Here is a 24,365-nt window from a genome sequence, read left to right on the forward strand (position 1 = left end):
ATTTCTCTCATCCCGGGATTTCTGTTATTCTGGGATTTCTGTCATTATTCCGTGATTTGTGTCATTATTCCAGGATTTCACTCATTCCGGTGTTTCTGTCATCCCGGGATTTCTCTCACCCCAGGATTTCTCTCCTCCCAGGATTTCTCTCATTCCAGGATTTCTCTCATCCCGGGATTTCTGTTATTCTGGGATTTCTGTCATTATTCCGTGATTTCTGTCATTATTCCAGGATTTCACTCATTCCGGTGTTTCTGTCATCCCGGGATTTCTCTCACCCCAGGATTTCTCTCACTCCAGGATTTCTGTCATCCCGGGATTTCTGTTATTCTGGGATTTCTGTCATTATTCCGTGATTTCTGTCATTATTCCAGGATTTCACTCATTCCGGTGTTTCTGTCATCCCGGGATTTCTCTCACCCCAGGATTTCTCTCACTCCAGGATTTCTCTCATCCCGGGATTTCTGTTATTCTGGGATTTCTGTCATTATTCCGTGATTTCTGTCATTATTCCAGGATTTCACTCATTTCGGTGTTTCTGTCATCCCGGGATTTCTCTCACCCCAGGATTTCTCTCACTCCAGGATTTCTCTCATCCCGGGATTTCTGTTATTCTGGGATTTCTGTCATTATTCCGTGATTTCTGTCATTATTCCAGGATTTCTCTCACTCCAGGATTTCTGTCATCCCGGGATTTCTGTTATTCTGGGATTTCTGTCATTATTCCGTGATTTCTGTCATTATTCCAGGATTTCACTCATTCCAGGATTTCTGTCATCCCGGGATTTCTGTTATTCTGGGATTTCTGACATTATTCCGTGATTTCTGTCATTATTCCAGATTTCACTCATTCCGGTGTTTCTCTCCTCCCGGGATTCCTGTCATTCCAGGATTTCTCATCCCAGGATTTCTCTCACTCCGGGCTCTCCTCCCGCCCGCTCCGTTCCCGCCGCCCCGCGCTGTGCCGCGCCCTCCCGGCCGCGCGGGGGCGCTGCGGCCGCGGCCGCTCCCCGCGCTGCCCCGCGGCCGTGCCGGAGGGCGGCGGCCGCCGCCTTCCCACAAGGCCCCGCGCGCCCGCCGCGTCCCCTCAGCGCCCCCGGCCCCGTCCCGATCCCCATCCCCGTCCCCATCCCAACCCCGCTCCCGGTCCCGGCTCGGCCCCCGGGGGCGGCTTCGGAGCGGGGAGCGGCGCCGGGCATGCGGGCGGTGGCAGCGGGCCGGGAGGTGGGATGCTGTCGCGGAAGAAGACGCGGACGGAGCTCTCCAAGCCGGGCGAGGTGCAGGGGAAGTACGTGAAGAAGGAGACGAGCCCGCTGCTGCGGAGTGAGTGTCGGGGGCTCGGGGGGCCCATCCCGGCCTTCGTGTGCGGCCCGGCGGGCCCCGGAGCTGCGCGGCCGGCGTGAGGGGCGTGAGGGGGAGTTACCCCTGTGGCTGCGTGTAAGGGTTATTTCTCCCTGTAAATGTGTGCTTAGTGCTGCTAGGAGCTCTGGGAGGTGACGGAGGGAAGTTAAAGCTGAAAGGAAGCTTCAAAGGGAGCCCTGCTCGTTCCAGCGGGTGCCCAGCGCGCCCGCACTTTTTTTTGTGGGGTTTGTGATTTTCTCGGTGCCTGTTTCAGCAGGCCTCAGGGGTTCAGAGGTTGTGTTAAATGAAGCCAAGAGCTCTCAGGGTGTGCGGGATGGGGAAGGTGCCTGCGGCACGGGCGGCCAGCCCGAGTTGTTCTGGGTTCCGTCGATCCATGAGCCCGCTGCTTGCAGCCACAGGCTGCCCCACCTGGGCATTGTCAATGAGATAACTGTCCCGCCAGACAGGTAAAATATCGTAAAATATCGTAAAATCCCTGCGGAAACAAATGCTGCAGCTCCTGCCCGTGACTCAACCTGGGCTGCCCCTGGCTCTGATGCCGCAGCCCTGCGCTCCTGAGGCTGGACACCACAAACACACGCTGAAAGCGTGCTCAAGGTTTGGTTTTGTTGGTCTTGAAACACAACCCGACGCTGAAATGGGTTTGTGTGCTCAATAAATTGACTGCTGACACCTTCTGGGGTGCACCAGATTTTAACCGTAAGCTGTAAGAGTTTATGAATAAAAAGTAATTAACAATGGGAATAACGTCGTTCTAAATGAAAATTATCATCTATATTGATTTATCTGGAAGGAATCTACGTATTTATATCGTGTTGAAAGTAAAAGTAGGGAGAGGAGGAATGTTTCACATACTGGAGGGAGGCAATGAAATTCTAAAGGAGAAAGTGAAATATCTCCCTGATAATTTGAGAACTTAATGCTTATGGAATGACATCGTTTTTCTGGCTGAACTTTGTGACTTTGGGATTAGTGGGGGCAGCATGAATTCTATCTTGGATTCCTGTGGGCATTAATATCTTGTCATTCCCAGTTTGTAAGGACAACATTCCCAAAGAAGCAGTAGCCAAGATATGTGGATTTTTTCTGAGAGATACGAACCCTGACTGATATAGCCACAGCACAGTGTGGGTGGTTTGGTGTTTTGTTTTTTTCTTGTGTGTTTTTTTTGATGGGTTTGGGGTTGGTTTGTTTACTGCAGCTGCAGTTTTACTGGCAGAATGCTCAGCGGGCTCCTGGTGTGGGGTGTGCTCCAGGACTCTCTGCAGCGTTACCGCCACATTTGCACAGGCGTTAGCGGCTCCTGCACGTGAATTCCCCCAGTTTTAGTGTGTAAATCACCGCGGCCGCTCCGGCAGAGTTCTCACCTCTCCTCCGTGCTCTCTGGCAGATCTGATGCCTTCCTTTATCCGCCACGGTCCGACCATTCCAAGACGAACCGATATCTGCCCTCCCGACTCCGCATCCTCTGCCTACGCGCCCGGCGGCGATGGGATCGTGTCCCGCAACCAGAGCTTCCTCCGAACTCCGGTGCAGAGGCCGCCCCACGAGATAATGAGGCGAGAAAGCAACAGACTGTCCGCACCTTCCTACCTGGCCAGGGGTTTGGCGGAGGTGCCCAGGGAATACGGCTCCTCCTCGCAGTCCTTCCTGGCAGAAGCCGCTCCCGGGCTGGAGAACGGCGACGCCGGAGCCCGCGGCTATTACTACGATCATTTCTACGATGCCCAGAGGAGACGCCTGCACGAGGACTACAGGTATTATGAGCACAGCAGCGATCTTTTCCAGAGGATGTCCCAGAATCATGGGAGGCACACTTCAGGTAAGGATTCGTTATTGCTTTTGTTAAAATTCCGGTTTTGGTGAGAGTTTGGGTGCAGTTTGGGGAGTTTGGATGATCAGGATTGTGTCTGAGGTGTGTGGGACAGAGCTGCTTTTTCATGGCATTTCTGGGATTTGAGTAATTGGAATTGAGGGTTTGGTCACAGATAACCAAAACAGAAAAACAGACTTAAACCAGGATTATTTTCTTAAATAAATGGAGTAAGGCCAAGCAAGTTTTGGGGTTTTTAATGCCAGGTGTATGTACATCTTCTCTACACATCACTTGCTGGCTAGCAGGGAATTTTATTTGTTGGGGGACATCTCCTATTTTCATAATGTAGAGAATAACCAACAACTCTAAATTACAACATTGCATTATTATTATTATTATTATTAATTGTTGTTGTTATTGTTATTAGCATTAAATTTTAACTATCATCTTATTACTTCATTTCATTGTTTGAATTTGACCTCAATAATTAAAATAATTCCTTACAAATAGTCATAGGGAAGAATGACTGTTTTTTGTAATTAGTAAATTGGCATCTAATTAGTGTTGGCATTGACTCCTTAATCCTTGACTCCTTTCGTTTGGCTTTTAAAATTGTTTGTAAATATGCCTGTTCCCCTCTTAGTTTCACTGGAACTTGCCTTTGTTTCCTAAAACAAAACAACATAAAAAAGAAAAATCCATTACATACTACTTTTCTGAAATATTTGACTCTGATATTATAAAAACTATGCCCAAGGAGGAGTTTGAAACAAACATTTCAAACCTGTAAATAACATCCCTTCAATATGAAATACATTGTCACTTGTAATCTGTGAACAAAGTAGTAATTAGTGGCTAATAAAATAAATCTCCTGTCTAGAAAAAGAAATCTGCCAGGAAGAACATCAGCTTTTAATGCTGCTGACCTCATGTGTGGGATTAGAACCTGTCAGTGCCTTCTTCATCAAAGAAACACTTCCATGAAAAATGGAAATGCCAGCCAGGAAATTCTGAAATGCTGGGCTTTAAGGCCTGCTACTTGAATCCTCCTTTATTTTTCTAAATGTGAATATATCTGATCTACCTGGATTTTATGTGCAAACCCTGCATCTCTGCCAGGTGTTGCTCATCCAGCAGTCATTAAACATTCACCTGGTCCAGGTAGCAAGCACTGGGAGTGTGTGCTGGGATGTTTTAGGGAGGATTTCACAAACCACTTTAACCTTCAGAGTTAAACAGCAGCTGTGTCTGCTGAGGAGATTCCCAGAAATTGAACTCTAGCTTGGAAGTGGAGATTCATATATCAAATTTTTTTAAAGGAGCTCCATATTTTGCTCAGTTGTAGCAACATCTTCTTCCTGAATAGATTTTTTCCCTGCTGTTTGTTTGCCTTAGCCCTGGAAATCATAAAGGAGCTGCTCCTGTTTGCTTGGTTTGGTAATTTTCTCATACTTTAACATTTCCTATTTTGAACAAATTCTGCACAGGTTTTGTGGTGGGTGAGTATTTAATCTCATGCACTCGTAGGGAGAGACAAAGGTGAGCCTTTCAACTGCCAGTGTTTTCACTTTCCTCCATTTTTTTTTCATCTCCATCTGAGCTCCTAAAGTCCTCTTTTCCTTTTTCTTAAAGAATTATGTGGCCCAAAATAAGACAGTTTTAGGTTTTGTTACTTCCTTCATCTCACCATTAAGCTTCTTTTTATTTGAACCATCCATTGCTTTCACACCTTCAGTGTTTTCCTTGAGTTACTCAAATGTCTCTGTAATTCCTTGTTTCTTTTTCAACAGAGCCTGTTGCTTTCACTGTCTTTGTCTAAATTACTCTTTACTCGTCTTCATTGTTGTTTCTCTTCAGCGAGATGCCAGAATTGCCTGATGCCTGCAGTTCCAAATGAAAAGTCTGGTTTTTAGCTGGAGTTTGTAAATGCTGCCTTCTCCCCTTTCCCTCCTCTGCCACCCTCCCTGCAGAGGTGCCCTTGGTCAGTTCTGGTGTGTTCTGGGAGATTCCCAAGGAAATGGTGCCTGGTGAGCACGAGGTGTTCCTGCTTTGCTGCTGTTCCATGGTGCTCACACTGAGGTGCTTTTTGGGAGCAGTCTGTGAGTGAAGAGGTGCCTGTGAATTTCAGCTTTCATTGAAAACAGAGATCCTCCTCTTGGTGATTTGGAGAGAAGTTGCAAACGTGTTCTTAGCAAGACTTCAGAGTGTTCAGCCAAGTCTGTAGGGCAGTGCTGTGCTTTTGCAGCAGTTGGTGTTTCAGCATTGTTTCAGTGTCCTTCCATGGGCATTTCTCCTTCAAGTCACATTTTCTCTCTCACTGTGATTCACTTCTACCATCTCCTCCTTTCCATATTTCCATTCAGTTTGTTTCTAATTACCAATTCAGTGCTGCTGATTTTCCTGACCAGTATTTTCTGTTGAGATACCTTCTAATTTTGTACGTTTAGCTACCTCTGTGGCATTTCTTAAATTTTTAATTTTTAATTTCTTTTTTATTTTATTTTATTATTATTATTATGAGTGTCCTTTTCAAACTTTTAATTCTAAGAGACTTTACCTGTCTTTCCTCGCCATCTCTTTCCTCTCTTCTAGGTTAAAGTTTTGGGGAGGTCTGTGGTTGAAGTTATACCTACAGTGTAGATTGGAACTAACTTGTAACCAAGACCTCAGAGTTATTTGTACCTGTGTGAGCGGTAAGCTGAACCATTCTTTGTGTCTATGAAAATTGCTGAGCTTGAAATCAACACTGTAAAGGCACTTGCTGGTGGTGGAGTGTGATGAGTTCACTGGGATGTCACAGGAGAAAAAAACAATTTAACAGAGAATCCAGCGTGCTTTGGGTTCATCTGTTAAGTTCTACCCCTGAAAAACTGCAAACTTGTTTAATGAAAGAGCAAACTAAATACACATTATGACATGAAGCCCATTTACAGCTGAAATAGCCTTATTTTTATTTTCCTGTATGTACACTTCTCTCATTTTTAAACAGATGGCAGTTTCCTGCCTTTTTCTTCTTTTGTGCTGACTTGCAGCAATTTTGCAGCATAATTCTTGACGCTTTCAGAACTCTTCCTGTCATTTCCTATTTGTGAATTTGTGCTTGCTTGGAATGCCCCATTCCCTCCAACAAAAGAGGTGCTTGTGCTCAGGAAGTTCCTTCAGATGCTTTGGAGTGGGCTAGGAAGGCCTGGGACCTGCAGAGTTGGCTAAACAGGAGAGTTATTGGAACTTTTTGTTGTTTTATTATTACTTACTCTTTTAAAATCAAACAGTTTGTTCATCTTCTCTTCCTGCTCTTCACCCTGCTCTGATGAGGGGAAGGGAGAGGATTTTGGCATCCTGAAAAAAGGCTCTCAGGACAACTGGGCTAATTAAAGACAAATACTGTTTTGTAAGATTGGTTCTTCAGCACTTTGGAAATTTGGGTGAAGTCACTTGTGGGGAGTTCCTGGGCTCTGAAATTTCTCTGCATTTTCTACCCAAGTGGAACTTTCTCCTCTGGTTTTGCTCTTTGCCCTTTGTGCTGGTGATGGGATTTCTCTGCTGCCCTTCCTACCTGCCTGGAAATCTTTGCTCCAGTGGGCTTGGACTTCTTTCCAGGAAGAGTTCCCTCAGAAAAAAACTTTTCCTGGGAAAACACTGACATCATTTCCAGTTCCTTTGTTCCTTCCTAAACACAACTTCCCTGAGTGAAGAACACACTACAGATTGTTCACACTTGTGACTTTATTAAGATCTGTAAGAGAATGAACTTTTTGTATTGATAAAGGGCACTGGACTGTGCTGCTCCAAGTTAAAATTGGTAATTCAAGACCTTAAATTGAAGATACTGGAATTTAGAAATGAAAGTAAAATTAAAGCCTCAGTTTCAGTGTTGATATTCCTTAAAAGCAACAGCTGAACCAAGAAACACCCTGTTATGTAATATATTATAACAATATAAACAAAATTAGCAGATGAGGCTTGATGAGCTTGAAAGAGACCTTTTGAAAAGGTTTTAAAAATGCATAAATCTAAATTAATCGTTGACCCTCCAGAGAGTGCTCATCCCTAAGCAGGGGAAAGGAGACATTTGGAAAAAGGGGATATTTTTAACAACTCTTTCTTGGGAAAGCAGGAAGAGTGAGAATTTTTGTCTTGTTACAGCTAAAAGACTGTGTGAGCAAGAAAACCCTGAGAGTTACAGTGAACATGCTCAGTTTGTTTTGTGCTAGGGATCACATCCTCCATCCCGGGAAAATCCCAAGTTTCACACAAACTATTTGTATAAAAATTCTTCAGCTTTTCTGTTTGGGATACATAAATCTGGTGCCAGCTCCCAGTCCAGGGAATATCCCTGGTGCTTGCTGGAAAATCCTGTGTGGAGCTTTGGGCTGCTGTGAAAATGTTTTGGGGCTCAGACTTTACCTGGAATTTAAATGCAGAAAATGCCATGGCTGGAAATTTGCCATTAAAGGCAGTCCATGGATTTAGGCTGTCTTGGAATTTTCTTCTTTGGGTTATACTTTGGAAAAGATCACATAGGAATTTGCTCTTCCAAGTGTTGTTTAGTTGAAACTACAGGGGTGTGTGTGTATATATATATATATATAAAAGTTAATTTTCCTCTTTTCTTACTGTTCAAAGCTATAGGAGGAGTTTTTCTCTTATGTGTGTATCCATCCTCCCACAAAGGAACATCTGAGGTTTATCAGGAACACCAACAGACAATTTCTTTTGAGCTCTAAAAAGTAATTTTATAGGAAAAAAGATCTAAATTGTACTAATTGTTGATTTTCATGCCACAGTGGTTGATGGCTTTAAGGCCCTTTGAATATCAACACCTTAAATCTTCCAGCACAGAGAATATTCCAATATAATCTGTGATAGAGGGGGAAAAATTATAGTTACAACCATCAGTTTATAAGTCTGGCCTTTGATTTCATGTTCATGGAATATTCTTCAAAACTGTTAATTTCTCCATCTGCACGAGTTTATTTTAATGGTTTTGCTCTGCTTCTTCATATATGAAATGAGAATGGCAAAAGGAATGGATAAAATATTTGTGATCTGGTGTTATTTTTGTTCTTTGCATCTTGGAGATTAAAAACAAGCTGGCATTGGGAGAATCCGTGTGTCAGGAGAACTTTAGTGCAGAGGATGGCACCTCTTCCAATTGTTGGGAAGCATTAACCTCTACCTTTAGTAAAAATAATTATCTATGGATTTGAGGCCACAATTTAAGGAGGAGGAACTGTAAGAAAAATACAGGCATGTGCAGGTTTTAACAGTAAACAGAAAAATACAGATTTTTTTTCCTCCCCCAGCCAAGTTTGTGTGTTCAGCTCTCCTGGCAGTGGTGATTTAACAGTCACTATTTCCACATCCGTGAAATCACATCCCAGAGGTTCAGCTGATGGAGGAAAACCCTGGATTTGTTTAACCCAAGCATTTTCAAGAAGCTGAAATATTTCTATTTTGTCAGTGGCATGAAGGGCTGAGCCAGCTTCTCTGCCCCAGCCCTTCCAAAGGTCAGGAATTCTGCCTCCAGATGTTTCTTTTCTCTGGAATTAAGGTCTAGGTTGTTGAATCCTAATTAAAGATGGACACAGCCATCAGCTTCCCTTTATAAAGCTGACAAAACAGGTAAGTACTGACACAAGAGGAGAAATCCTTTAAGGCCAAGCAGTTCACAACATGACATGGCTGAAAAAGATTCATGGATGAGCACAAAGTTTTAAAGGAGGATGTTTGTAAGGGGGGTTTTAATTTATTTTCTATTTATCCAGTTGTTTTGGAGCCTTCCTGTAACTTTATTTTCAATTATTATAATATTCTCTTAGGATATAGCTCACCCAGGTTTCAGGCTGTCATTTTAGATGAGAGAGACTCTGCCTGTCCCTTCTCTCAGAAAATAACCACACAAAAGTGTTATTCCTGAAAAAAAGGAGGAGGGGGTGTGTTCCTGACAGTAAATGTGTGTGAGAGGTTGATTTCTGACTTGTAAAAAAGTGGGGAAAGTGGCTCCCAAATCCCTTCTGCTGGCTGTGGGAAATAATAACACACAAACTCTAGTGATATTGGGGTTGAATAGATGCATTTGGCTGTGGGATGAAAAGATAATTGGAATGTTCATTAAAACGAGGTAGTGTTGAACTGTGGGGCTGTGAGGGACTGGAGGGAACTCCTTAAAATGAATTTTAAATGAGTTGAATTAAGCCCAGCACATCCAGGAGGTAGCAAATTCCCAGGATGGAAAGAAACCTGCAAAATTCTTGGTTATGTCACTGGGAGTTCGTGGTCGGGTGTCTTGGGGGCGTTTTTTAATGAGTTTTCTGTACTTGCTCCTCTGGCTTTTATTTCCTCCCGAGTGTCCCTGGGGAGAGATGGGAAGGAGCTGTTTCTGTAGGCTGCCAGTCTGTAAAAACTGTGTGCTACAACAAACCACATATTCCAGAGAGCTGGTGAGCAGGCTCTTAAATCTAGTGCTGGATAGATCCCAAGTGTGCTCTGTTTCCAGGGAAAAGGTGGGAATTTCATCAGCTGCTGATCCCTGGCAGCTCTTGGACCCCAACCCTGCTTGTCCCTCCTCTCTTGTTCTACCTCATCCTGTTGCTGCTCTTGACTGGTTCACCTAAAAAGCTTTGTTAGGACTCAGTGATTTTTCTGGGTAGTTTTAATTTCTGACTTTAACCTTTTGGGGGTTTTTTGTTGATAAATTAACTTTAATTTTTTGTTGTTGTTGTTGTTTTTGGGGGTTTTTAAATGTTCTTTTTTTGTTGTTGATAAATGAAGCAGCCATAATTATTTATTAACAGAAATCATAATTTCTGTAAATCTTCCCCTAAACCTCGATCCCCCTTTGTTTTAGGCATCGGGAGAGTTGCTGCTACATCTTTAGGAAACCTAACAAATCATAGTTCTGAAGATTTACCTCTTCCTCCTGGCTGGTCAGTGGACTGGACCATCAGAGGAAGGAAATACTACATCGATCACAACACCAACACCACCCACTGGAGCCACCCCCTGGAGCGGGAGGGGCTCCCGCCGGGCTGGGAGCGGGTGGAGTCGGCCGAGTTCGGCGTTTACTACGTGGATCACATCAACAAAAGGGCTCAGTACAAACACCCCTGTGCTCCCAGGTCAGCCTCCACCTCCCTGCCCCTGGGCTTGTCTCGCTCCAGCCAGGAGCTGCCTTTGTGGCAATACAACAGGAAAAAAATCTTATTTTTGCTTTTGCCGGTTCTCAGTAAGGCTGTTGGGAGAAGTTTGGGGTTTGTCTCGTGTTTTTAAGTTAAAAAGCAGGATATTGCCCCTAAATGAAACAAAGCAGCTCTGCAGCTGTCAGTAAAACAGCAGAGTTGCTGGGAAGAGAATTGAACTGTACACTGAAAGGAAACTTGGTGTGATGTGCCTGGAGATGCTCTGGACATCTGAAATGTGAATTAAGTCATGTCTGGAATGAAAATGGGTATTGCAGGCACTCCTGGTTTCAAAGTAAAATAAAACTAATGCACACCAAATCCAATCTTAATTGTCAATACACAGCAAATCTAACAGTTAATTGTTAATACACACCAAATTAAGAGTTAATTGTTAATACACAACATATCTAATAGTTAATTGTTACACACACCAAATCCAACTGTTAATTGTTAATGCACAGCAAATCCAATGTTAATTGTTAATACACACCAAATCTAACAGTTAATTATCAGTACACACCAAATCCAACTGTTAATTGTTAATACACACCAAATTAACAGTTAATTGTCAATATGCACCAAATCCAGTGTTAGCTGTTAATACACACCAAATCTAATAGTTAATTGTTATAAACACCAAATCCAACTGTTAATTGTTAAATTGTTAATCCACATGGTTAATTTCTGCTGATACCCAGGAAGAGAAAATTCTTCAACTCGTGGCACAAAAGATAAATTTATGGGGCTGTCTTTATATGCAGTAATTCTGCTCAGCTGCTGCCTGAATACATCCGTTCTAACATGTTAAATGGTGGAGTGTATGAACCAACACCTTGCAAATGTTTTAAAAACAGCTCCAGAGCTTTGTCCTGCTCTGGTGAGTGGGGCTGAGGTGAATTGCACCAAAACAGCAGCAGCAGTTGCTGAGTGCAGGCCCCACGTGGGGCTGCAGCAGCAACCTTTGCAGTGTTGAATCTGTGTCTGATGCTGAGAAATGAGTGAGTGCAGGGTGCTTTGCAGTGCAGAATCTGTGTCTAATACTGAGAAATGCGTGAGTGCAGTGGGTGCAGGGTGCTTTGCAGTGCAGAATCTGTGTCTGATGCTGAGGAATGCATGGGTGCAGTGGGTGCAGGGTGCTTTGCAGTGCTGAATCTGTGTCTGATGCTGAGGAATGCATTGAGTGCAGTGAGTGCAGGGTGCTTTGCAGTGCTGAATCTGTGTCTGATGCTGAGGAATGCATTGAGTGCAGTGAGTGCAGGGTGCTTTGCAGTGCTGAATCTGTGTCTAATACTGAGAAATGCGTGAGTGCAGTGGGTGCAGGGTGCTTTGCAGTGCAGAATCTGTGTCTGGTGCTGAGGAATGCGTGGGTGCAGTGGGTGCAGGGTGCTCGGAGGTGACCCTGTCCCTGTCCCTTGCAGCGTGCCCCGTTACGATCAGCCGCCCCCCGTGTCCTACCAGCCGCAGCCCCCGGAGAGGAGCCAACCCCTGCTGGTCCCTGCCAACCCCTACCACAGTGCTGAGATCCCCGACTGGCTGCAGGTCTATGCCAGGGCTCCTGTCAAGTGAGATTCTGCCTTTTCTTTTTCTGCTCTTGAAAAAAAAAAATGGAATTTCTGATACTGACAGCAGGGCTTGTGCTGTATTTGGTTTTTAGGGCTGAGGTTGACAGCATGAGGGAGTGGTAGCAAATGTTTATCACATTAATTTGCTTCCTTTCAGGCATTTCTTGCAGTGATCACTTTGTGCAGCTCCCACAACTGGCAGAGAGCTCTGTCAGAGAGTGAAGGATGTGTTTTGATTTCAGAGTATTTACGTGAGTGGTACCACGTGCTCAGAAAATATGTGAAACATTTTTAGGGTGGAACTTCCTCATGTCTCTTTTATTTCTTTTTAAACAGCACAGCTTTTCCTTCACCTTTAAGAGTTTTTAATCATAATTGTTTGTGTTGGAAGGAACTTAAAAATAATCCATTTCCACCCCCCTCCATGGGCAGGGACACCTCCCACTATCCCAGGCTGCTCCAAGCCTCCTCCAGCCTGGCCTTGGACACTTCCAGGGATCCAGGGGCAGCCACAGCTGCTCTGGGCACCTGTGCCAGGGCCTCAGCACCCTCACAGAGAACTATTTCTTCCTAATATCCAACTAAATTTACCTTTTTCCAGCCATTGCTCTTGTCCTGTCCCTCCATCCCTTGTCCAAAGTCCCTTTCCAGCTCCTTTGGAGCCCCTTTAGGCCAAAAGCTGGCTGCCATCTATATTTCTATTTCTATATTTCTGTTCAAGAAATTGAATTAAAAACTAAAGGGTAATAAAAAGTCATTTTGGGGGAAAAAAAAAATACTGCAGGAACAGGGAGTCTTCTCCAAGAAAAGGTTTGAGTCAGCATAAAGAAATGAGATTTTCTAATGGGCGCAGCTCTGCAGAACAGCAACACAGAATAGAAAGCAATAAAAATCCCAAATGTGGTGTAATAATTACTAAATCATCTGCTATTCATAAGGAGAATATGGAGAAACTCAGTTTTACAGCAGCGAGGTCAGTCTGTAACTGCAAATTCAGGCTGTGGTGTTCAGTGACTTCCACTAAAAAAATTCTCTTTTTTTATTACCTGCTCCTAGTAACTACAATTTGAATGAATTTTATTACTTCATGTGACTGCTGGGTTTGCCAGCAGCCCATAAAGATTTAAATTGCCCTCAAATCCCCCAGTACACTGAGGCTCCACACTCAGTTCCTGTAGGATTTGTTTGCTAGAAATACTTCCAGGTTTTGGCTGCAGATCCATTCCTTTATTTAGGCATTTGGCACATCCAGAAAATGTAAATTTAAATAGTTCAGCCTATGTTGTGTGGATTATTTTGGGTATTTTCTTGAAACTTGAGAAACAAACATAAAATTAATTAAACAATTCATCAGGGATTTCTTTATAATAAGTAGGCTGAGACAAACAACTGTAAGCATGGTTTTGTTCTGAAATATTTGGTTTTATTTTGTCATGATTTGTTACTTACCCCAGCTCTGTAAGTCAATGTAGCTGTAAAGCCCAGTTGTTTTTGTTCAGAGGAGTGGATAATTATGGAAAAAATAAGAATGTTAGATTTTGTTTCAACAAATTCCTCTGGAGGATAAGAATTAGGGTTAGAAAAAGCCTGATAGAGAGTCCAGGTGGTGTTAACCAAAATAATCTTTGTTTATAGGAAAAAAATTCCTTCCTGTGAGGGCAGGGAGGCTCCTGATGAGTGGGAAGGGAGAAAGAGGGAAAGGTTTTGTCCATGTGAGCTCAGGAATCCAGAGGTGCTCCCAGAGGTGCCTGGAAGTCTTGAACCCTCTTTGTCAGTACAGAGCTCAAACTCCAAACAGCTGCAGTTTGGTATTTCTCTTTTCTCGAGGGGAAAAAAATGATTCTAGGTGTGCAGCCCTGTCAGAATCAGGGATAACTTTAACACAGAAGCTGTGGTAAGTTTTAATGAAATCCTTAAAATTCCTCAGAGCATCTTTGGAAGTCACCTGCACATCCTGGTGCTACTGTGATGCCTCTGGAATGTGACTTTCAGTGGGGAATGCAGTTTATTTCCATAAACCCACTGATACTTCAGCCTCAGCCTCCAGTCAGGTGAATCCATCTCCTCCTGTGCCTCAGCACAAACTCTGTTATCCCACGAGTTTCTCCTGTTCTGGAATAGTCAGAGCAGTCAGCTCCCCATTTCCAAGCTAAGGAAATCAGATTTTGGGTGGGTCGTGTGAGGAAAAAGCAGGGAAGGAGGGTGGGGCAGTGAGGGTAGAACCACATCAGGGTTTGCATTAAATATCCATTGTAGATTATTGCTGCTCATTAACCAGGAGGGGTTAATTGGGGAGGTCAAGCAGCCAGGAACACTCGTTACAGCTGAATTGGGAACAGCTGATGGGGAGGGAAGCCCAGCAGTGTCCCATCTTTGGGAGGGACCTGAGCTGCTGAAATAATTCATTTCTCTGTGTTACTCTAATTTTAACAGTAAATATTCCAGGTGTGTTGTGAATGCAGTTGCTGTTCAATGCTTCCAAAAATCATTTCCATAGGATCCCAGAGTGTTTTGGTGTGGAAGGGACTTTAAAAGCCTCCCGGTCCATCCCTGCCATGGCAGGGACACCTCCCACTACCCCAGGGTGTTCCAAGCTCCATCCAGCCTGGCTTTGGGCACTTCAGGGATCCAGGGGCAGCCACAGCTGCTCTGGGCAGCCTTCAACCCTCACAGGGCACATTCCTTCCCAGCATCCCATCCATCCAAGGCACAATTCCTTCCCAGCATCCTGTTCATCAAGGGCACAATTCCTTCCCACATCCCATCCATCCATCCAGGGCACAATTCCTTCCCACCATCCCATCCATCAGGGCACAATTCCTTCCCACATCCCATCCATCCATCCAGGGCACAATTCCTTCCCACATCCCATCCATCCAAGGCACAATTCCTTCCCAGCATCCTGTTCATCAAGGGCACAATTCCTTCCCACATCCCATCCATCCATCCAGGGCACAATTCCTTCCCACCATCCCATCCATCAGGGCACAATTCCTTCCCACATCCCATCCATCCATCCAGGGCACAATTCCTTCCCACATCCCATCCATCCAGGGCACAATTCCCAGTCTCCCACCCATCCCTGCCCTCTGGCAGTGGGAGCCATTCCCTGTGTCCTGTCCCTCCATCCCTTGTCCCCAGTCCCTCTCCAGCTCTCCTGGAGCCCCTCCAGGCCCTGCCAGGGGCTCTGAGCTCTCCCTGGAGCTTCTCCTGTCCAGGGGAACATTCCCAGCTCTCCCAGCTGTGTTTCCCTGTGCTGGTTTATTCTGGTCACTGAAGTGCATCTCCTGCCTTGCTGGAGTTCTGTGCTGTGTTGGGAAGGACTGTGACATTCTCCAGCCCATTCCCAAACAACAACTCCCACCTTTTGGGCTCAACCCAATCCGCTGCAGAGCCTCCTGGAGGTGCCCGTGTGTGATCCTTCACCTCCCCCCAGGTACGACCACATCCTGAAGTGGGAGCTGTTCCAGCTGGCCGACCTGGACACGTACCAGGGCATGCTGAAGCTGCTGTTCATGAAGGAGCTGGAGCGCATCGTGAAGCTCTACGAGGCGTTCCGGCAGGCGCTGCTCTCGGAGCTGGAGCAGCGGCAGCAGCGGCAGCAGTGGTACGCGCAGCACAACTACTGAGCCGGCCCCCTCACACACACAAACTCTGAAAGAAAAGTGCTTTTGGTGAAAAGGCAGCTTATTTTTGTTGACGTTGCACCTTTGTTATTATCCTCTTGAATATTTTTCTACGTGTATTATGTGTTGTTTATAAAAAGTGGGAATTGTTCGTTAATCTTTTTTTTTTTCTTGTTGCCGGGAGTAGTTTGTTATCCTGAGAAACCAGCGTGGGTCCCCCGAGCCTTGATCTCTTCCTCACGGTCAGCTGCAGTATTAAAAGCTGGCTGTGTATTTTTTAAGGGCAATAGATGCAACTGTCACGTCCTGGCTTCCAAACGTTGTCCAAATGCAGATGCCTGTCGAGGGCGTTTCCCTGGGGATTTGGGATTCCTCTCCTGAGAGAGCTCTGCTCTTTGTTTACAGCTTTAATGTACAGAACCAGCCCCGGGCCTGTTCAGTCACACCAGGAGCCGATTTCACCCCTCGGAGCCCGAGTTGCCTTATTTTTTACTTTAGCTCATTAGCACTCCAGATTTACTCCTCGTTTTCACACAGATTACTCAGAGGGGGAACACTTGTACCTTCCTAAAGACCAAGATCCCTAAGCAGAGTGGTTTTGATCCTGCATTTCCCAAAACCTGACCCGCTGCAGTGGAAAGGCAGCAGCATTGTCTGACCCACTGTGCCACCCCAGGGGGAAAATCAGGGATGTAACAGCAATTACTGTTTTTTTTGTTTGGTTTTGTTTTTTTTTTTTAATGAGCTTTTGTCTTAAAGCTCCTCACTTGGGGAAAATCTTTAATTGTGCAGTTACCCTCTCCAGTAATTTCATTTGGTTCATTAATTGTCCTGATACGTTATTTATAGGTTCTTTTCAGTGCAATAAACACTGCAGACAAAAAAAGTACATTTCTTGTAAATCCTGTTCATTCAATAAAAATCATTTTGTTCGATGAACGGAGGGTTTGTGTGACTGATTTGTGGGTTTTAGAACTTCAAATGAACCGCTCTTACCAGCAGTAAAAGCCCCACGGGATGCTTGAGATGCTCAAAGCTCTTGGTGGTACCACACTCTGGCTCTGTCAGTGGATAAATGACCCTCAAAACACCAACTCTGAAATCCCAAATCAAACCAAACACGTAAAAAACCCCAGAGGAGAAACTTTTGCCTAGATAATAAATAAATTTTCCCTGCAGAACCAACTTCTTAGGAACCAAAAGCAAACTTTAATAGTCCTGACAATAAAAGAATAGAACTGTACCACACGTTCTATGCACTATCATGGATAAATATGTACAGAAATACAGAGAAACTTCCTCCAGCACGGCTACAAAGTGACACTTTGTGCAGACAAACAAACGGTTCCTCACAGCACCGGTAACAGACCATAGCAGAAGTGCCCTTACAGTGTCTGATAAAGCAAGTTAATACACTTTAATTATGTTCATGTAATTAAACAGTTAAACGAAGGGAAAAAAAACGTGGTTACATGTTATAACTTCTTCAAGTACCTGAAATAAATTGGCTTTTGGATAAGCTTCGGCCATTTTAGTTGCGGTATCACGTAAATTATCGTTTCCTCAGTGGTGACTAATTAAGAAGGGGGAAATAAGGCTTCGTAAATGAGCTGGGAGTCGCTGGCTATGACAAACCAAAGCTCTGGGCTGCGGCAGGGCCGTATGTACACGGGGACGGGACACATCCATCGGCGCTGGCCCCGCTCCCGGCGGGCTGGAGCGGATCCGAGCGGGGCTGGAAGGCGCCGGGGCGGCCGCTGCTGCTCCTTCCCGGCCGGTGGAAGGCGCCGGGCCGCTGCTGCTGCTCCTTCCCGGCCGGTGGAAGGCGCCGGGCCGCTCCTGCTGCTCCTTCCCGGCCGGTGGAAGGCGCCGGGCCGCTGCTGCTCCTTCCCGGCCGGTGGAAGGCGCCGGGCGGCCGCTCCTGCTCCTTCCCGGCCGGTGGAAGGCGCCGGGGCGGCCGCTGCTGCTCCTTCCCGGCCGGTGGAAGGCGCCGGGCGGCCGTTCCTGCTCCTTCCCGGCCGGTGGAAGGCGCCGGGCCGCTGCTGCTCCTTCCCGGCCGGTGGAAGGCGCCGGGCCGCTGCTGCTCCTTCCCGGCCGGTGGAAGGCGCCGGGCGGCTCCTGCTGCTCCTTCCCGGCCGGTGGAAGGCGCCGGGCGGCCGTTCCTGCTCCTTCCCGGCCGGTGGAAGGCGCCGGGCCGCTGCTGCTGCTCCTTCCCGGCCGGTGGAAGGCGCCGGGCCGCTCCTACTCGTCCTTGCCGTCCGGGCGGGCGGCGGGCGCGGGGAAGGCGTGCTGGTACAGGTGTCGGTGCGTGGCGGCCGCGCTGTACAGCTTGTACAAGGCCTGCGGAGAGACACGGGCGCTGAGCGGCCCTTCCCGAGCCGGGAATCCCGATCCCAGGGAATCCCGAACCGGGGAATCCTGATCCCAGGGAGTCCCGATCCCAGGGAATCCCAAACCCAGAGAATACCAAACCCAGAGAATCCCAAACCTGGGGAAGTCTGATCCCAGGGAATCCCAAACCTGGGGAATCCCAAACCCAGGGAATTCTGATCCCAGGGATCCCAAACCCAGGGAATCCTGATCCCAGGCAATCCCAAACCCAGAAAAACCCAAAGCCTGGGAATTTTGATCCCAGGGAATCCCAAACCCAGGGAATTCTGATCCCAGGCAATCCCAAACTCAGGGAATCCCAAACCCAGGGAATCCCAAACCCGGAGAATCCCAAACCTGGGGAAGTCTGATCCCAGGGAATCCCAAACCTGGGGAATCCCAAACCCAGGGAATGCTGATCCCAAGGAATCCCAAACCCAGGGAATCCCAAACCCAGAGAATACCGAACCCGGAGAATACCAAACCTGGGGAAGTCTGATCCCAAGGAATCCCAAACCCAGGGAATTCTGATCTCAGGGAATCCCAAACCTGGGGAATCCCAAACCCAGGGATCCCAAAGCCAGGGAGTCCCAAACCCAGGGATCCCAAACTCAGGGAATCCTGATCCCAGGCAATCCCAAACCCAGAAAAACCCAAAGCCTGGGAATTTTGATCCCAGGGAATCCCAAACCCAGGGAATTCCGATCCCAGGCAATCCCAAACTCAGGGAATCCCAAACTCAGGGAATCCCAAACCTGGGGAATTCTGATCTCAGGGAATCCCAAACCCAGGGAATCCCAATCCCGGAGAATACCAAACCCGGAGAATTCCAAACCCGGAGAATACCAAACCTGGGGAAGTCTGATCCCAGGAATCCCAAACCTGGGGAATCCCAAACCCAGGGACTTCTGATCTCAAGGAATCCCAAACTCAGGGAATCCCAAACCTGGGGAATTCTGATCCCAGGGAATCCCAAACCTGGGGAATCCCAAACCCAGGCAATCCCAAACCCAGGGAATTCTGATCTCAGGGAATCCCAAACCTGGGGAATCCCAAACCCAGGGAATTTTGATCCCAGGGAATCCCAATCCCAGGGAATTCGGATCCATCCCATCTCCCCGTGTCCTGTGCACAGCGCGGTTGGGTCAAGCGTCCAACACACGAAGGGCTCCAGCTCACGGGTTTGGGACCCAGGGAAGGGCTGGAGCTGTGCCAGGGGAGGTTTGGGTTGGATCTCAGGGAAAAGTTCCTCCCCCAGAGTTGCTGGCACTGCCCAGGCTCCCCAGGGAATGGGCACGGCCAGAGCTCCAGGAGCTGCCAGGGATGCCCAGGGAGGATTGTTGGGGGTCTGTGCAGGGCCAGGAGCTGCACTGGCTGATCCCTGTGGGTCCCTTCCAGCTCAGGGAATTCTGTGACTCTACAATTCCAATTTTCCAAACACCTCCTCCCCCTGAGCTGTGTAAATCATTCCTTTGGACCAGGAGTGAGGTATTTGGGGCTGTTTTTCCCTGCGTGTTTCACAGTTTTGGTTTTTTGGTTCCTGCAGCCTCAGTGTTTGCCTTAACCCTCCCCCTGACCCCAGGCTGCTCTGTGCCTCAGCCCGAGCGCTGGGGGTGGGACAGGTCCTTGTTCCCATCATTTTCCTGCAGCTGATGTGGATTTTTCCTTTCTGATTTGACCATTTTCCGTTTGTCCTGGAGGCAGGCCAGGCCCTGACCTGGTCAGTGACACCCCCCATGTCCCTCCCTGCCTCTTCCCCACCTTCATCCCCAAGCAAAGGGCACAGGAGGTGCCAGGACACGGCTCTGGCTGCAGAGGACTCGGTGTGACCGACTGTCACGCCTCTGACATCGCCATGCCAAAGGAACTTGTCCTTGGGTGAGGAAAAAACCAACCCAAAGCCCGTGGGTTCCTGCTGGGGCCTGCTGGCAGGGCAGGAGGAGCTCTGCAAGGGGTGGGAAGAGGCACCTGAGCAGCAGGACCCCACACACTGACAGGGCGACGAGCTCCCCGCGTGCCCAGGGGCTGAATGGAGCAGGAGAGGCCGAAGGGGCAGTGAGGAGGAGGAGGAGGAGAGGATGAGATGCCTCCAGAGGTGACCAAGAGGATGCTGCTCACATCCCAAACGGGCTTTTGGGAACACAAGCGGTGCTTTGGGATTGTTTGGGAACACAGTGGACAGGCAGAAGAGACTTCACACAGCTTCTCTCTTTCTTGCAAGTTCACCTCCAAGCCCCATCTAGGTGACCCTGCAGCATTTTGTGCTGTTTTAGAGGGTTCAGGGGTTGTTCAGCACCTCATCCACAACAAATCCTGTCTTCTGCCTCTTGGTACCCCTGAAGGACCACCCTGGCTGCTGGGAGGGATGAGGGATGGGATAGTTTTTAACGTTTAAATTTCTTCTAAGAGAACTCCCCCCAGAACTCAGTGGCTCGGGAGGTGGCACTGCCAGCTGGAGCTGGGGGGCCTTGGTGACACAGGAAAACATGGAAATGTCTGGTGCCACACCTGGGCCAGGCTGGGGAGGCTCTTGGATCCAGAGCTCCAAGGAATAATGCCCATGTGTAGGAAATTGGTCTTTTTTGGTTTAATCAGATCCTGGTGAGGCTTTGCCCTGGAACATTCCAGGAGCTCACGCTGGGATCCTGCAGGGCAGGAGGAGCACAGGGAGCTGGGCACACAAGGAGCTGCTGTGGCTGTGATCATAAACCAGAATTCCAGAAGGGATTGGGATGGAAGGGATCCCTAAAAACCATTCAGTTCCAATCCCCTTGGAACGAGCAGAGACAAGTTTGGCTATCCCAGGTTGCTCCAAGCCCAATCCAACCTGACCTGGGACATTTCCAGGGATCCAGGGGCAGCCACAGCTCCTCTGGCAATTCCAGCCCAGCCAGGAATTCCCAATTCCCAATCTCCCACCCATCCCTGCCCTCTGGCAGTGGGAGCCATTCCCTGGGTCCTGTCCCTCCATCCCTTGTCCCCAGTCCCTCTCCAGCTCTCCTGGAGCCCCTTCAGGTCCTGCAAGGGGCTCTGAGCTCTCCCTGGAGCTTCTCCTCTCCAGGGGAACATTCCCAGCTCTCCCAGCCTGGCTCCAGCCCTTGGAGCAGCTCTGTGGCTCCTGAGGGTTGTTCCAACAGCTCCAGGTCCTTCAGATGCTGGAGCCCAGGGCTGGAGGCAGCTCTGCAGGTGGGGTTTCATTTGAGTGGGGCAGAATTCCCCTCTCTCATCCAGGTTTTTTGCTCCTGGCAGGCCTGGACAGGGAGCATTGCCCTCAGAGCAGCTCCCCTGCCATGCTGGGAGAGCAGGATTGCATTCCCTGTGCTGCCCAGGGAGGTGCTGGGGAGGGATGAACCCTCTGCATTCAGCTCAATCCAATTTGGGCTGGTTTTTCCCAAAAAACAACACCCACAGCAGCTCCAGCAGCACAGAGAGGCCTGGCCAGGCCCGGGGGCTCCTCAGCCCTCCCTGCCTGCACCTGCACAGTTGGTGCTCCAAAACAATCTGGGGTTTGGGTTTGACCTCCTGGCACAGCTGAGAAAGATGAAAACCCCCACCCAAATCTCTCTCCCACTTGGCTCCTGCAGCACAGTGCCCACATCCACACCCTTCCCAGGCATCTGGATCCCAGAGAAGAGCCAGAGCCAGCAGCTGCTGCCCAGATTCCTGGTGCTCCCATGCTCCAGCAGCCCAAAGGTGCTTTTGGGGCCAGGATGCTTTTCCCAGGAGCCCAGGCCCGGCAGCATGCGGAGAACAAGAGCCACTTACCTCGTTGGTGCTTCCCTGGGAGAGGCATTGCCAAAAGGGAGACAGAAAGAGAAAGAAACAGCTCTGTGGATCTCAGTGGCCATGGGAGCTCATCCCTGGGGGGTTCATCCCAAACTGGTCACCCCTCCCTGCCCCATCCATCCCTCCTGCACCTGGTGCCACTCCCATGGGACAGAGCTGCTGGCTCGTGGTGGGCAGAGGCACCCAAGGCAGCAGCTCCCCTCTGCCACAAATCCTTCCTGGGAGAACTTTCCCTCTGCTTGGAAAGCCACAGGGGCCTGTGGAAGCCAGGAACAGCTCCAAGCACTTTACCCTCTTTATTTCCCCCCAGCTGGACATGTTGCAAGTGTTGCACCTCTGGCTTCCTGCTGCCTGTGTCCTGTTCTTGCTGAACTCCCACTGCTTCCTGCACTGGCACGGGATTAAATATTCCAGCAAGGCTGGAACCCAAATATCCAAATAATTCTCGCTGGAATTAAATATTCCAGCAAGGCCGGAATCCCTGGGCAAAGGGACACTGCAGGGGGCTTTACTGGGAGTGCTCAGGTGCTGGGGACAGGGCAGCCAGGATGAATCCACCTGGGACACTTCTCTGCTGAGCAGCAGCACCCCTGCCCAGCTCTGGAGTGAAGGGACATCAGTAAATGCTGCCTTTATTTCCCCCAAAGCTGCATGGCCAGCTGCAGCAGCACAGGGAAGCAGGGAATGTGCTTGCTCTCCACGAAAACCTCTCTGGTGGAGGAAAAGCAGGGAAGGAGAAGGGCCCTTCCTGCCAGGAATCAGAGCTGGGATGGCTCCTGAGGGATGAGCTCCTCCAGCTCTGCTGTGGGAAGAGCAGGAGGGCACTGCAGCCTTTTGGCTCTCTGGGCACACGGACTGTTCCCCTGCATGGGCTGCAGGGTCAGGGGGAGTCTCTGTGGGCTTTCCCTTTTCTACAGTGGGAACAGGGAAGGGCTGCAATGGGAAATCAGGGGCTGGTGCCAAAACAGGCAGAGCCAAGATCTGGCCTCGACCTCTGGCAGATCTGGGAGAGCCCAAATCCCTGCCCTGAAGCAGGGGAGGGCCCTGGCTGCTCCTCTTTAACAGCCACAGCCATGCACACACCAAGCACACACACCAGGATCCTCCCCAGGGCATCCCTCAGAGCTGCCCATCCCCACAAGGCTCCACAAAATCACCTCTGGTGATGGGTAAGACAAGGAGGAAAGAAACAGGCAGAACAAAAGAGCTTGCTGGGAGTTTTCTCAGATCTACACAGCTTGTTTTCCACACTGGACAGGAACTGGAGGCTCAGGGACACAGCTCCAGCCTTGCTCATCCCACCTGTGCTGCAGCCACAGGGCAGCCCCGGGACCTCCCCCTTACAACAAACTGCACAAACTGATCTGCAACAATTCCTCTGCCCCTCCTCTCGCCATCTGCAAGGTGTAAGGAACGGATTAAAACTTCAGTTAAAACTGAAAAGGTGCCCCTGCACTGATCACAGCACAAGCAGCTGGATCAAACAACCCTAAAAACCAAACCCATCTGAAAAGGGGGAGGAAAATCCCCAGGAAACTCAATGCTTAAAAAAAACCCCAAACAACAACCCTGTTGGGGTGCAGGGAGGATACGTTTTGCGTGCTGGTTTGAAATCAAAAGCTCTTTATCCTACCTGGTCCCACAAGGCTGCAGCCACTTGGTCTATTACAGCTCCCAGTTCTCTGTACTCCCCAGAGTATCTGATATAAGCCCAGGTACAGAGTGTGATAAGTGTCAAGCCCAGAATCATGTTGCACAGGCTGGCTATGATGTCCAAGCCAATGAAGCCGGTGACACCGGCCAGGACGTAGGTGATGAAGATGACGACGAAGAGCGTGGCCGGGGTGCGGGCGGCGTGGAAGATGTTCTTGCTGTCGTTGTGCTTGATGTACTGGATGTAGAGCTCGTCGATCTCGGCCTCCAGCTGCTGCAGGTAGCGCCGGCTGAACTCCTCCCCTCCCATCTTCTTCACGGCCCGGAAAAGCCGCACCGCCTCCTCCCTCAGCTCCGCGTGCTTGGCCTGCAGGTCGCTGGGAGCCAGGAAGGGCTTGTCCCCTCCGCACACCTGGGTGGGGAACACGGGCAGGGCACTGCTGGGATGGCTCTGCTGGCACGGGGAAATCACTGCTGGCATGGGGAAATCGTCCCTGAAATGGCACTGCTGGCACGGGGAAATCACTGCTGGCATGGGGAAATCGTCCCTGAAATGGCACTGCTGGCACGGGGAAATCACTGCTGGCATGGGGAAATCGTCCCTGAAATGGCACTGCTGGCATGGGGAAATTATCTCTGAGATATCACTGCTGACACAGGGAAATCACTGCTGGCACGGGGAAATCATCCCTGAAATGGAATTGCTGATACAGGCAAATCACTACTGACATGGGGAAATCATCCCTGAGATATCACTGCTAGCACAGGGAAATCATCATCCCTGAGATATCACTGCTGGAACAGGGAAATCACTGCGGAAATGTCACTCCTGACACAGGGAAATCATTCCTGAAATGTCACTGCTGACATGGGGAAATCATCCCTGAAATGTCACTGCTGACATGGGGAAATCATCCCTGAAATGGCACTGCTGGCACAGGGAAATCACTCCTGAAATGTCACTGCTGGCATGGGGAAATCATCCCTGAAATGGCTCTGCTGATTC

General features: G+C 48.6%; 2 protein-coding genes and 1 long non-coding RNA gene across 5 annotated transcripts in view; 1 reads left to right on the plus strand and 2 right to left on the minus strand.

Moving 5' to 3' along the window:
* Positions 1-1,043: 1,043 nt before the first annotated feature.
* On the plus strand, positions 1,044-16,489 carry SAV1 (salvador family WW domain containing protein 1). Of its 2 annotated transcripts, none has more exons than XM_077783877.2 (5): positions 1,044-1,323; positions 2,753-3,184; positions 10,029-10,299; positions 11,781-11,924; positions 15,361-16,489. In XM_077783877.2, the coding sequence occupies exons 1-5, from the start codon at positions 1,230-1,232 to the stop codon at positions 15,551-15,553; spliced, it is 1,134 nt and encodes a 377-aa protein (XP_077640003.2). In that variant the 5' UTR covers positions 1,044-1,229; the 3' UTR covers positions 15,554-16,489. The 2 variants fall into 2 exon arrangements, with proteins under 2 accessions (XP_077640003.2, XP_077640004.2); XM_077783878.2 differs by lacking the exon at positions 15,361-16,489 and adding an exon at positions 12,082-14,383.
* LOC146767445 (uncharacterized) lies at positions 12,690-16,487 on the minus strand. Its single transcript, XR_014955866.1, has 2 exons — positions 14,857-16,487; positions 12,690-14,652 (listed from the first exon to the last, which is right to left on the minus strand). It is a non-coding gene; the product is annotated as an uncharacterized LOC146767445 (long non-coding RNA).
* Positions 16,490-16,736: 247 nt separating the features above from the next.
* ATL1 (atlastin GTPase 1) overlaps positions 16,737-24,365 on the minus strand; it is a 30,651-nt gene continuing 23,022 nt past the window's right edge. Inside the window, exons 12-15 of one of the 2 annotated variants that reach the window (XM_085581049.1) lie at positions 23,340-23,771; positions 21,686-21,700; positions 17,646-17,890; positions 16,737-17,307 (exon numbers count right to left, since the gene is read on the minus strand). In XM_085581049.1, coding sequence (XP_085437175.1) covers positions 17,792-17,890; positions 21,686-21,700; positions 23,340-23,771 — 546 coding nt within the window. In that variant the 3' untranslated portion in view covers positions 16,737-17,307; positions 17,646-17,791. The remainder of the gene's footprint in view (positions 17,308-17,645; positions 17,891-21,685; positions 21,701-23,339; positions 23,772-24,365) is intronic. The other variant, XM_085581050.1, reaches the window with a different exon arrangement.

This window comes from Lonchura striata, chromosome 5 (assembly GCF_050655825.1).
Source record: "Lonchura striata isolate lonStrDom1 chromosome 5, ASM5065582v1, whole genome shotgun sequence".
NCBI lineage: Eukaryota > Metazoa > Chordata > Aves > Passeriformes > Estrildidae > Lonchura > Lonchura striata.